The 14078-nt window shown below is 40.3% G+C and overlaps 1 protein-coding gene across 1 annotated transcript in view; it reads right to left on the reverse strand.

The window, feature by feature from the left end:
* Nucleotides 1-2480: 2480 nt before the first annotated feature.
* The window catches only part of eef1e1 (eukaryotic translation elongation factor 1 epsilon 1), a 34562-nt gene continuing 22964 nt past the window's right edge, over nt 2481-14078 (reverse strand). Inside the window, exon 4 of the mRNA XM_077624768.1 lies at nt 2481-3365. Within this exon, the coding sequence (XP_077480894.1) occupies nt 3222-3365 (144 nt within the window). The 3' untranslated portion in view covers nt 2481-3221. The remainder of the gene's footprint in view (nt 3366-14078) is intronic.

Below are 14078 nucleotides of genomic sequence, written 5' to 3' on the forward strand. Positions count from 1 at the left end.
ATTCAGCCATAGATTCCTGTCCTAAACAATATCAACAGCACTGCTTTGAGAGTAATTGCAGTAACTCCTTTCAAAAAGTTCGGTTGTCTAACGTATATGCAACAAATTTTGTCCATTCAGATATCAGCCTTTACAGAGAATACAGATATGAGGAAAGTTAAAGGACTCATTAATATCAAAGCTGAATATTTTTGGGAGTTGGAATGGGTATTTTTTAATTGTAGCTATTTTAGGATATCTGCGTGTGCAGGTGTCTATTACTGTGCATAATTATTAAGCAACTTAACTAAAAACTAAACAAAAAACAACTAAAAAAACAAATATATACACATTTCAATTATTTATTTTCACCAGGCAAAGAAATATACTACTTAACAGCTCAACATTCACGAATATACATTTCTGACATTCAATAACCAATCAGTGATCAACATAGCAACCTTTCTTTGTAAGGACACTCAAAAGCCTGCCGTCCATGGATTCTGTCAGTGTTTTGATCTGTTCCCGATCAACATTACATGGAGCAGCAACCACAGCCTCCCAGAGGTTTACTGTTTTCCCTCCTTGTACATCTCACATTTGATGAGGGACCACGAGTTCTGTATGGAGTTCAGATTAGGTGAACAATGAAGTCATGTCATTACAGTAATACCTCGATTATCGCGGTTGATAGGGGGGTCGGACCCCCCCGCGAAAAGTGAAAATCCGCGAAGTAGGATCACCCCTATTAAAAAAAACAAAACAAATTCTTCAGTGCTGAGTTCTAGTAGCAAGAGTGGCTTCTGGTTACGAGTTTCAGCGTGGATTTTAACATTTTTCTTAACTTTCAAAATGTGCCGAGTCCTAGTAGCAAGCGGAAGACAGGGGAATTGCTCATTGGCGTGGGGTTGAAGAGAGATAATTTCACTTTTCTATACACATGGTCATTTGCGGAAGACGGGAATTGCTTCCGGTTCTGGTTACGAGTTTCAGCGTGGATTTTAACATTTTTCTTAACTTTCAAAATGTGCCGAGTCCTAGTAGCAAGCGGAAGACAGGGGAATTGCTCATTGGCGTGGGGTTGAAGAGAGATAATTTCACTTTTCTATACACATGGTCATTTGCGGAAGACGGGAATTGCTTCCGCTTGAGAGTTTCAGCGTGGATTTTCACATTTTTATGAACTGAACAAGACACACAAGCTAAAGTGGGATTTCTTTGAAACGTAATAAGTAGTTTGTATTTTGAACTTTCAATATAGCTTGTGTGACAAAGCCCTCTACATTTTCTATACGCGGTCATTTGCACTGCATTAAACTAGTTTTTCAGTATATATGATTTATACCTATTGTTTCCTACAGTATTCTACCTGAACAATGCATACTAGTACATATAAAATTTAAGATGGTAAATCTGCAAGAATGTTATTTTTATTCATTAGTATTCTGTATGTCCAGGTAAGATTTATTTTCTACCTAAACTTTTAATTATTTTTAAATACACAATACAAATACGTTTTCTGTTCCGCATAGTTTTCTTACCTATCGAGAAACAAGGAATCATGGCATCATCAGAAACACATATTTTAGAAAATAAGTCCAGGTGGAACTTTTGCAGCAGGGAAATGTTAACACAAACAAGAAGACAAAGGGGTTTTGATGCCTTCCAACACTACAAACTAACACTTTTTTCTTTAAATCCACTTGTCTTCTTGGTTGATTTATGTAAAACAAATTGGGGTAAAAATAATACACACAGACACACTGAAATATATTGCCTGATTTTGCGGGCCATGAGCTTATTACGGTTATTATGAGTAATAATACTTATTACGTTTCATATGTGGTGGTGGTGTCATCGCAGGCATCATGAGAGCATACATTTAATATTTAAACGTCCTTTCACAAAATACAGTGCACCTGCAAATAAACACAAATGCACCGCTTTAGCAGATGGTAGCTTTCACCTTCACAATTATTAATGGTTACAATAGTGAACCTGCTGAACAACTTCTGGAGGCACCATTACCATTGTTCACATCTTTAAAAGAACCCGTAGCCTTTGGGTGCTCTTTTCTTCTCTCTCCAAGGGCCCCTGTCTTCCTCTTCATTCTTCTCTCTCTTGAGCCCCCTGTGGGAGCATGAGGGCTGAAGTGACACACAGTGGCTGACTGTCGCCCAAGGGGGCTCGGGTTCGGGCCTTGGCTGCTTGGCTGTGTGTGGCAGCTGGTGAGCGTGCTGCCCTCTGCCTGGCCTGCAGCATAAACAGTCCGGCTTATTGGGACTTGAGCGGAACCTTGTTGTGATCTTTTGACTCTGGGGCTGATGCTCGACTGCTTACTGCCGCTGCCCACGTAACTGGGACTGAGGAAGTAGTTAAGACGGCAGTGAAGTGATCATACTCAAGAGTCTTGCGAAATATCTGTGATTTACATTAAAATTTTAAATGAAGCATTCCAGTGTACACAAATCAAAACGAACAGGGAACCGACTGAATCCAAATACTCTCTTCTCATGTTTATTTGAACTGAATGTTTTTCACTTCACAGCAATACTCTAACTGCGTAAAAACACAGCATATGATTTTGAAAAATTATCGCTAACAAACAATAATGAAACTGGATGAGTCTGCTGTATTTCTACAGAATAAGGCAAGCTACAAATTGTCAATGGCAAATGTTAGCATGTTTGTCTATTGTCATTTTTAGCAGTGCAATCTTAATAGTGCAATGATGACGATATGGTATATGTTCGTCACTCTCAAAACAACTAGTGACAAGGGGTAGAAAAGTAGTCTTACTAAGTGAAATGCATATATTGGGAGCACAACGAATATACACTAATGCATGAAAAATACTTTCCCTTGTCCATTTGTCATTTTTTTTTAAAAATAAGTTAAAAGTCAATGTAAATAGCTTGCCTTTACAACACCATCGCACCCAAAACTGGCAACAAGAACATTGGAAATGAAACAAAAATGTTTTTCTTTATGTGTAAACCAATCGTATTATAGAAAGGTTGAAGAGAGAGAAGTTCACCATTCTATTGCACAACAAACTCTAAGAAGACAAGTAGGAGTTGACCGAGTTTATTATTTGGATTTGTGAAAGTATCTTTTTAATTATATCTTTCTCGGTTGAAATACTTGTTTAAAACAACCAAGGTTCAGCAGGAATCCTGATGATGTGACTTGTGCGCATTCAAAATAATTTCATATGAGGAACTAAGACTTGGCATAATCAGTCAGTGATGTTTACTAGTGTAGATCCGGTTCTTGAGCACAACTACTGGGGGGAGGTGGTGTCTAATGCCGACACAATGCTGGATGTGATCGAACCATCGTGTCACGTTATTGTACTGCTCCTTCTCCTGGAAGGTTAAGTCCACCTGGTTAAGAAAGGAACACAAACATTTGGCACATCATTTTTGGTCCCCAATAGTTCCATAACTAACTAATACAAGTTATAGTAAAACTAAAGGTACTCGGACGTTTCGTCGAAAGACGTTTGGTCCCCGGACGTTTGGTCGACCGGACGTTTGGTCGACCGGACGTTTGGTCGACCGGACGTTTGGTAGAACGGACGTATGGTCGCTGGGTTCGCGAGTCTCGAGGTTTGAGTCACAAGACTTTCATTTGTTTAACCCTAACCCTATTCATTCAATGTTAAATAATATTCATTAAATCCCTATTCACCCAATGTTAAAATCTATCAATTGCATGCGACCAAACGTCCGTTCTACCAAACGTCCGGGGACCAAACGTCTTTCGACGAAACGTCCGATCACGAAAACTAAAACACACAAGCATCGCCACTCAGATAAAAAAGGAAATTATTAGACAAGTTGAACATGATTTTTTTTCTCTAAAGGCTGACTAAGTCACCAATAAAATCATCGCTAATGTTCTGAACACTTCCCAGTAAATGTAGGCTAACTTTATATAATTAGATCATACTTGCTGTTCACATGGCATAATCCAGTTTTGATGTAAAAGAAAGGAAAAAAAATATCCACTAACTGCAATTATTCCTGGTGAGTTCATTGTCTTAGACCAGGGGTCCCCAAACTTTTTCCTGTGAGGGCCACATAACTTCCCTTCTCTGATGGGGGGCCGGTGTCAGTTTGTAACAAAAAAAGGGTGACGATCGTAGGGGAGCTTAAAAAAATTATTGTTTTCCAGAAAGCCACACAACCAAATAACCCTTTCCAGGTTCTTTACAGAAAAAAAGTCAGGAAACAAATAATAACACTATTAATGAAATAAATAATAACTAAATAACCCTCTCTGAGTTCTTCACAGTAAAACAGGAAATAAATAACACTATTTATGAAATAAATAATACCTAAATAACTCTCTCTCAAAGTTTGCGCTAACTCCACGAATAAAAATGAGCAGTTGCGCTGTGTCTTGCACGTCCGTGCTTTCATCCAGTGCTAATGAAAAATAGTCAAATTATTTCGTTTTCTGCTGCAGCTGGGCATTAACATTACTCCTGATTTCTTCAACGCGTCTGGTGATTGTACTCGCCGACAGACTTACAGCATTAAATGCATCTTTCTTCTCGGGACACACCTCCTCCGCGACAGCATCCATACATTTCTTAACAAACTCTCCGTCAGGGAAAGGCTTACCGCTGCTTGCTATCAGTTTAGCAACCCGAAAGCTGGCCCGAACGGATGCCTGGTTCAGCTGAGCTTGGCGTACAAATGTATTCTACTGAGATAGTAGTCCACTTTTTAGCTTTGAGTTTGTCTGCTCGTATTTGGCCTTGCAAGCTATCGTACTTGTCTTTGTGACGGGATTCATAGTGTCGGCGAAAATTGTATTCTTTGAAACCGCCACCGTCTCTTGACAGATGAGACAAACAGCCTTTTCTTTGCATTGAACAAAAAAATAATCGTTTGTCCACTGCAGGTTAAATACCCTGCATTCTGAATCAATTTTTCTCTTACCTAACTTTTTCGCCATTATTCCGTTCTCTCTTTGACAGGGCCGGGCCTAGGTATCCGGCCCGCGGGCCGTAGTTTGGTGACCACTGTCTTAGACACTCTAATTCAGGGGTGCTTACACTTTTTTGCTTCAAGATCTACCTTTCAAGTAGCCAACCTCCTGCGATCTACCATGTTCAAACATCGAACCTCCCGGGGGGTATCGGCACAGAGGTTGGCGGGAGGGCAGCTCAGACACGCGTCTCATTATCAACAAAGGGAACCGAAATGAAGCTGTTCAACATCAAAGGAAAGCTTTTGCAAGCAGCTGTGAGAGGATGTATATATTAGCCGAGGCTGTCGGTATCACACTAAGATCCTGACAATAGACCTTAACAATAATTGTTAAATGAGTCAGATATGCATGTTCGAACAAAGTGTGAGTACACTAATCCCTCGATTTTCAAGGGAAAATGTAGACCAGACAAGGCCACGATAATCGAAAAATGGGCGAAGTAGGATCACTATTATTACTACCATACTACAAGTTTCCTTGCCTATACATCAAACAGTACAACACAAAGTACCATTATCAAGACGTGTATTTAATAAATATAGTTATAAGCATATGAAAAGACTAATGTATTAATATCTAAATAAAATGTATATAAAAAAGTGTAAATGCTTTAAAAACTGTACTCAGTGAAAATAGTTTCTCCACTTGATATACCGTATTTACTTGCAGATAAGTAAATTTTGTCAGACAAAACATGACTGAATTGAGGGTACGGCTCATATGCGCATAAAAACCCGACATGCACGAAACGGTAAGTTGATGACGCCATGACACGATGACGTCATGATGCAATGGCGCCGTGCCGTCATGACGCAAGACAATGTGGCCGATACGGTCATTTATTTCAAAATAGAGAAAAGATAAACATTGTTTCCCTATAATCTATAATCCTTATAAAGCGTGATTTATGGGTGTGTGAGTGTGTGTGTGTCTATGTTCAGATTATCTTGTTACGTTTGTCCAAACCGTGCAACGTAGAGAGTTGAATTTTTTTATGGTTGCCATAAACGGCGGTCGGATCCTAATAGACGAGTGATTGAATTTCTTCACCTTCTCTAAGTGTGTAAACTCAATCTTTTACTTGTTAAACAACAATTTTTTCAAAAGAGATTGTTTGTAATAGTGCGACAATTGTCTTTTGGTTCTAAACAAGCAGTTATTGCTAAAAGTATTCAAATCAATAAAACAACAAGGATGGCCATATTTATGCGCCTACTTTTGTTTAAGTAATTACTGCACACTTTCTGTAAATCCTATATACTATTTGTTCTGTAGTTTTTGGTTATTGTGGGGTTCCCTGATTTGAGGACCGGTGTGATAACTGAGCACTTCCAGGGTTCAGGGAAGAGACTCTTGTTTATGGATTTGTTTACAATAGTGGTTAATGGAGCTATGAGAGATCAGACCTCTCAACTTATACATTTTTCCCATATTTTATAAGTTTTTAATCATTTCAAATTGTGAACAACTTTTGTACTGGATTTTGTTCCACATCTTTTTTTCTGAAACTATCTTGTTCTACCCATTTCGGCTCTAATCCAGATCGTCTCGGTCACTGGTAGCAGACGAAATTGTCATCGTCGACTGGTAATATTGTCATGCTTTAAGCATGAAATGCGCATTCCCCTTACACACGTCCGCCTTTTCACTATATAAGTACAGCGCTTCAGCAAGCAATGTACCTAGTTAGTCAAGCTGTCAGTGTCATACAGCGACATCTACAAAATCTTTTTATTTAATTTTTAAGTTCACCCTATGTGAGTAAATATGTGCCCCATTGCATTTGTAAGTTTTTTATTGCTTGGTAGGGGGAACTGCAATAATTGTGGATGATTTTGAATGGCGTGGCAGAGCGTACGGACCCTCACCAAATACAAGGGTCGAGCTGCCACTTCTGCGGACTCAGATGTGGCACTGGCAGTGGACCTAAACAACTTTTTTGCTCGCTTTGAGTACCAAACTGTTAGAATTATTATGGAATATTCTATATGTGTTGTAAGCATTTTTCAATAAGTAATAAGGCTATAAACCAATTCATGGAACCATGGACACTTTTCCTCCACATCGTCTCCTCAAGGCCCCACAGCTCGAGGACACATTGTTTTCACACACGCTTTTCGGCAGAACACAACGGGACTGTTTTGACGGGACTCCAGCAGAAGATGGCGATAATCGCATTATTGTTTGAAAATACGGCTTTGCTTTGTTTACCTTGAAAGCATTCCTCACACTGTTGTTTTTCTAACCAGCGAGGGTGTTATTGTACTGATTACATAACCATGTTTTTCGAGTGTCGCGATTAAATACAATGATTCAGTTACTGCAATTCAGAATGCACTGTGGACTAAGACGGCGTCGCATAGCATTTTCCTTGCAAGTTGTAGGCAGAGTTTGTTGAAAGATGTTTTTCCTTTTTTAATTAAATATTACTAATAATGATTTAAAAGGTTTGAATCATTATTCCAACATTTGGTCCTTCGAGTAGCCGGGGTCAACACATCGATAAGGAATCCAGACGCTGCAGTTTAATATCTGGAGTGACCGTGCACGGCGAGAATCCCTTTTCCAGGCCGGACTATTTCTCAGCAGCGCCTGTTTTCTAATCGGTTGACGACTATCCTCTTGGTAAGCATCTTTCGACATTTCTGCCGAGTCCGCGTGTGATGGCTGCATATTGTGACGGGTTCCGAGTGCGCGAAGGGCATCACACGCGAAGGCCTTATTTTGAGAAGTAAGGCTCGCGTCCTGGGGATTAGCGATTTTAAAACCCTGGGTATACTAGTCGATGCCAGGTAACGAGACAGAGCATGAGTCTATAAAACTTGGGGCAGTTCGGGGTGTCCTGTACCGCGGTCCGGATAGGTACAAATATAACTCTGACAGTATATCAGGCTAGGGTATACATTTGTGTTGCGTGTGTTACGTGTGTCGTTCCGCGGAAAAAGAATTTGCTAACTGATAACTAAGTGCGAGCGCGCTCCCTTCTAAAAATGGGCAGCGCAAATGTAAAAGCGGCTATTGACGACGATCCAAAGATGCGTCTGCCGTGTAAAGATTGGAAATTTGTTGAAAATCAAAGCGCTACAAGGGTTAAACACCTAAACTTATGGATAAATAAATATGGATTTGCTGGCCAGCTTAATATGCATAAGATATTGATACTGCAGGATAAAATACGTGCTAAGCATGGGGGAAATCTTAACTAAATGGAGCAGGAGGGATATAATGATACCTATTATTGGTTTATGATACATGGGTTAAATCAGTTGATAACGGTGGGAAAAGAGGACGGCTAGCCCGGTGGGGAAGAAGTGTGTTGTTGTTGTTGTTAAAAAGGAGGGCCCCCTCCGACAAATATGACCAGGTCGGGAGGGCCCGTGGGGGACATGGGGAGAAAACACTATCTCCCCAGGCCGGGGCGCCGCCAATGAGTGATGTGTTTATTGAGCAATATCCCATGATCGAAGTTGCTGATACTAATGTGGGCAAGGAGCAGGCTCCTACTAAATTTGGATGTTCGAATCCAAAAGCTGATGGTGGCCGTTGTGTCATGACGGGCGTAATTTGAGTGCATGAACTGATTGATCGGGTTACGGGGAAGTTTAAAACAAAAGTTAATTATACCGTGATCAGCAGAGCTAAGCGGAGGGATGGTGAGCCTTTTGCAGAATATCAAATCAGGATGACGGCTTGTTTTATGGCCAACAGCGGCCTCGCTGAAGACCACGCGGTGGGCAGCATTTATCAGGAGCAGCTAAAAAATGTGTTGCATGCTCATTCAAATGTGTTGCATGCTCATTCAAATTATACTTATATATATTACATATATCGCGTGATTGCCTGGACAAAAATGTCTCTAAAAACAAGGCAGGCCTGCTCAAAATGATTTGAATGAGGATTTTGAACATGAGGATGTTGAGCAAATTTTAAACCAGAGATCACATTCTTTGGGAATGAATTCAATTGGATTTTTTTGTGTGATGCTGAAAGTTGTAGAATGGCAATTAAAATGGTTATTTCAAAGAATGAAATGGCTTATTGTGGCTTATCCTGGTGTCGTCCCCGTCTGCTAGCGGGAATATTTTGGTTAACAGAAATACAAAACAGCCAATTAAATGTTTAGCGGGGTTGCCAAAACTGCGTTTTGGGCAGACTCTAAACTTGCCGAATAATGCTTTGAGCGCTCTGTTTTGGTGCGGCTGAATATTAAAATAATTGGCCTTGGGGGTGCTGAAGCAAACTTGAGGGCAGAAATGGGTTTTGCTATGTTATAGTTGTGCTTGCAGCATATTGTAATTATGGGGTCTTGGCAAACTATGATGATATGATGATATAGTTGGATATCGGGAGAGTAATTAATTTAGTTTATTAATTTAGTCTTCTCTAAAAAATAATTGCTCACAGGAGGCACAGGAGGGGAAGCATTGGACACAAAGAAAAGAGAGCACTTTGGAATTTGTAAACAAAAGATAAGGCTGCTGCTTCTGCAGCGAGCGTGAAGGTCACAGTCAGCGGGTAAGGGCGCGCTTCCGTTTAAACATTTCAGAATAAGAACAAAACATGGTCTGCAAGGGATGCAGAGTTCCGCGATTATCTTCGCATTTATTTTTGGGATTTAATCAGAAATGTCTTTCGAGGTGATAGAAGATCTGTTTGGCAAAGATTGATTTGGTAAAAGCTTTGGAATTAGGAATAATACTATTATTATTATCTTCTTTTTACTTTAATATAGGAGATTGGCTGGTTAAAGAAAAATGAATGGATTTTTTACAATATTATGGCATATTGGTTACAATTTGTGGGTCCTTTATTAAGCATTGAAAATTGTAATTAGGAAATGCCTAGTAAAAGGTGGATTTCACTAATTTAATTATTGTAGATTTTTCTTGTGGTAACAGGGAGCTATAAGAAATGGCTCTTATCTTAAGTAAACATAGTATGGGGTGATTTGCAATTTAGTCTTAGGTATTAAGGGTTATTTGGTTGTTAAAGAAATCAGACATGAAATTAACAATGCGGAAATGAGAAATTTCATGGCATTCGTCCAAATTGTTAGGTAAATTGAACCTGGCTGGGGTAGATAAGATAATTGGTTAAGGATAGGCATAGTTTCCCTAGAAGAAACATGGAGCGTCTTTAGGTGCACAAAAGACTTTCCTTGTTTGACCTGAAGGGGGCGTATGCTTTGCTATAGGTCATATTGATGACTATTGGGACGTTATTACTGTCTATTGCTTTAGAGGCATACAAATTAAGAATTTAGCCAAAACTTACTGCATTGCAATTATGGGGTTAATACAACTGAATGTTACGGTGATAACGATGGGCAATAACAAGCTTAGATAAAGGGGAATATCTACAAACAAACAAAAAAATCTAAATTCAGGTAGGGCCTTCCATGGTGTGAAACAAGTGATGAAATAATGTCTATGTTTTAAAAATAACATCTCCAAATTATAAAATATCAACCTTGGGGAAATGCTTTAAGTAGATGGGTTGACTAGAATGGGCAAAATTCGATAACATTGAAAGGGGGTGTAACATAATCCAGAACATGGAGATAAAGTTTTTACAAACGGTTAAAATACAAAAAGGGGCTGTGTGTTTCAGTGTGTCACAACTTTTCCGTTATTGAACAAATTTCTATTTTTAGATATGTGGCATGTGAATCTAATACATTAATTATCTAGTTTCTTCAGGCATCAATCTTGATGATTGGGGGAGCACTCTAAATTTCTTGATTATGAGTGCCAGCGTGGATGAGTGTCTGTCTTTTGTGTTTCAATTGGCTAGCCACCAAGACATATCAATATTCTAATATCAAGGTGGAATATTTCTGAAATCGCTGATAAGCCTTTCAAGGACGGCGGTGGCAGAGTAGGGCAGAAACAAAAAGAAAAGAATTTCGCCAAATGAATTTTTTTGATTTCTGCAATGGGAAATTTTGGGAACCTGGGGGACTAAACAAAAACAAAAGACTTATCTGGGAGGGCTGCCATTTTGAGTCATGGTAAATTTCATGCCTCAAAAAAGGGGGAGGTTATATATTCAATCTATATGCAGATATATGGCAAAAACACGGGCGATTCCCCCTTATGTCAAGCTACAAAAGCTACGTATCCATTTCAAAGGATACACATGGAATATGTGTGGTACATAATCCTAAAACAGATTGGGGAAACCTTGTTGCAGAAACTGGTCTAGATTGGCAAGCTTGGATGACACACGTGTGCGAAAAACCATCAGGCCTTCGATAAAATTAACCCATACGGTGGGGCATTACAAATCATAATTCAGACTGACAAATTAACTTGTGAATCTTTGTCTGACGTTTTTCCTAAGTCCATGGGTAAGAAGGTCGTCGGAGATGGAAACACCCGGATCCGCCATAGTAAAATTAAAATCTGAGATGACCAGAGAATTCATTTCTGCAACGGGGAGTTCCCAAACGGGAGGCGGTAAGAAATAATTGGTTATTGTTGATGGAAAATGCAGCTATTATAAATCAAACCTGTATCAAACCTGTATAACATGTATGGGGGGGCCGACCTCTCTTAAGAGTAGTACCCGCGCAAATTACCCCTGATTGTGTAAAGGAGATAATGACAAAAGATGTAAGCCCAAAATGTATGAAATGGAATAATGTCTACCCAGTTACAACGGCAGCAAAGGACAAGCCTAACTTTTCAACACATGTCGCGTTTAATCATTTTACCTGCTTAGTCCTCACAGGGCACGGTCCGGCACTGGGAGCGATAAATGTGACGTGGTGTGCCCACGTCCTAAAACAGACTGCACCCCTGATTCCACGTTCTGACCTATGGTGGTGGTGGGGTCAAAACAAATTATACGACTCCTGCCAAAATGACAGCAGGACTTTGTGCCTTGGTCTCACTGCTATTACCAGTGTCTGTTTTTCCATCTACAGTAGAGGAGATACAATTGGCCGCACAGAAATCAGGTATGATGGCGGGCCCCTCGCGACGGCGTCGCATGGAGAGAGGGTGATCCGACATACATTGATGCGATTGGCATCCACGAGGATGAGTATAAGTTGGCTAATCAGATCGCAGCAGGTTGGGAGTATATTTTTCTTTTAATTACTCCAAACAAAAATGTTGATTGGATAAATTACCTGCATTACAATGTCCAAAAACTTGGAAATTATACTGAACAGGGATTTGTGGCGATAAAGGAACAACTGGCAGCCACTAGTCTGACGGCGTTCCAGGATCGTGCAGCGGTTGAAATGCTTCTTGAAGGAGCAGGGGGCGTATGCAACGTTTGAAAATGTTGCACTCAACAACACGCCCCCCACTGGGTCCCACACCAGGGCCAACGATGGCCTGCAGACCCTAAACCGCAAGATGAAAAAGCATCCTGGAGTAGAATAATGTCCGCTGACAGATTTGTGGCCTCACTAATAATGATTTGGCCTAATTTGTGGTAGCCCTTTTTGCTACGATTTTGACATTATGTGGGTGTTGTATTATTCCCTGCTTAAGATCTTTGATGAGCCAACTTATAACCACTGCGATTGCCCCTACAAATTCCAAATTGCATGAATTATATCTCCTACTGAAGTGCTGACACTAACAGTGAATTCCAGGAGCATGGTAATTACGAGGATGGATTGGACGAAAATGATCTTGTGTTCTGCTTTTCAGACCTGCCGAACGAGTAGAGCCTAAGCGGGTAAAATTAAAACAGCCAACGGTGATATCCCTCTCATTTTGAATTTGTCATAAAATGAATAACAAACATATAGTAAAAGGAGGGAATGTTAGAATTATTATGGAATATTCTATATGTGTTGTAAGCATTTTTCAATAAGTAATAAGGCTATAAACCAATTCATGGAACCATGGACACTTTTCCTCCACATCGTCTCCTCAAGGCCCCACAGCTCGAGGACACATTGTTTTCACACACGCTTTTCGGCAGAACACAACGGGACTGTTTTGACGGGACTCCAGCAGAAGATGGCGATAATCGCATTATTGTTTGAAAATACGGCTTTGCTTTGTTTACCTTGAAAGCATTCCTCACACTGTTGTTTTTCTAACCAGCGAGGGTGTTATTGTACTGATTACATAACCATGTTTTTCGAGTGTCGCGATTAAATACAATGATTCAGTTACTGCAATTCAGAATGCACTGTGGACTAAGACGGCGTCGCATAGCATTTTCCTTGCAAGTTGTAGGCAGAGTTTGTTGAAAGATGTTTTTCCTTTTTTAATTAAATATTACTAATAATGATTTAAAAGGTTTGAATCATTATTCCAACACAAACCCACCCCCCAGTCACACCACATCAACTTCCCACACATAGCTCGGGAAGAACCCCCACCCCACTGATTGGGGAGGTAGTGGATGTGAGACGTGTACTCCGAGCAGGAAGGCCACAGGACCGGATGGAATACCAGGCAAAGTGCTTAAGGCCTGTGCTGAACAACTAGCACCAGTCTTCACGGGACGGATCCCAGCCTGTCTGAAATCGGCCACCATCATCCCAGTACTGTAAGACCTTGACATACGAGTGCCCCGACATACGAAGAATTTGAGATACGTGTCAAATTCCGAGCAAAAGCTTACCTTGAGATACGAGCATTCGACACAGCCACGTGGCCAGACCGCGAGAGGCTGCTTATAATTTCAGCGCACTGCCTTTCTCGCCGCATCTACCTCGTGCAAAGATCTCTACACGCACTCGGCGGAGTGTTGGATTGTTTCCGTGTTCTTTTGCGTTAGTCAGTGCAGAATTAAGGGAAACACAATGGATCCAAAGCAATGAAGGGTAGTGCGGAGAAAAGGCATTTGATGACAATCGAGATTAAGCACGGAATAATGGAAAAAACATGAGTAGTGTATGCGTGACTGAGCTGGCTTGCCAATACGTATGGAGATGCAGGAAGTTCGCCAACAAAGCCGCCGTGGAATACACTAACTTCTTTGCCTTGGTTATTTCACAAGATTTAAATTTAGTGTAACGCAAGATTAAAACTTGTTTTAAGTGTGTGTAGAAGAATCTAAGTTAATTTAAGTTAAATTTAAAGTTTATGTTCCATTACGAGTGCATCCGCGAACTCCCCATT

The sequence above is a fragment of the Stigmatopora argus genome, chromosome 17 (assembly GCF_051989625.1).
Source record: "Stigmatopora argus isolate UIUO_Sarg chromosome 17, RoL_Sarg_1.0, whole genome shotgun sequence".
Taxonomy (NCBI): domain Eukaryota; kingdom Metazoa; phylum Chordata; class Actinopteri; order Syngnathiformes; family Syngnathidae; genus Stigmatopora; species Stigmatopora argus.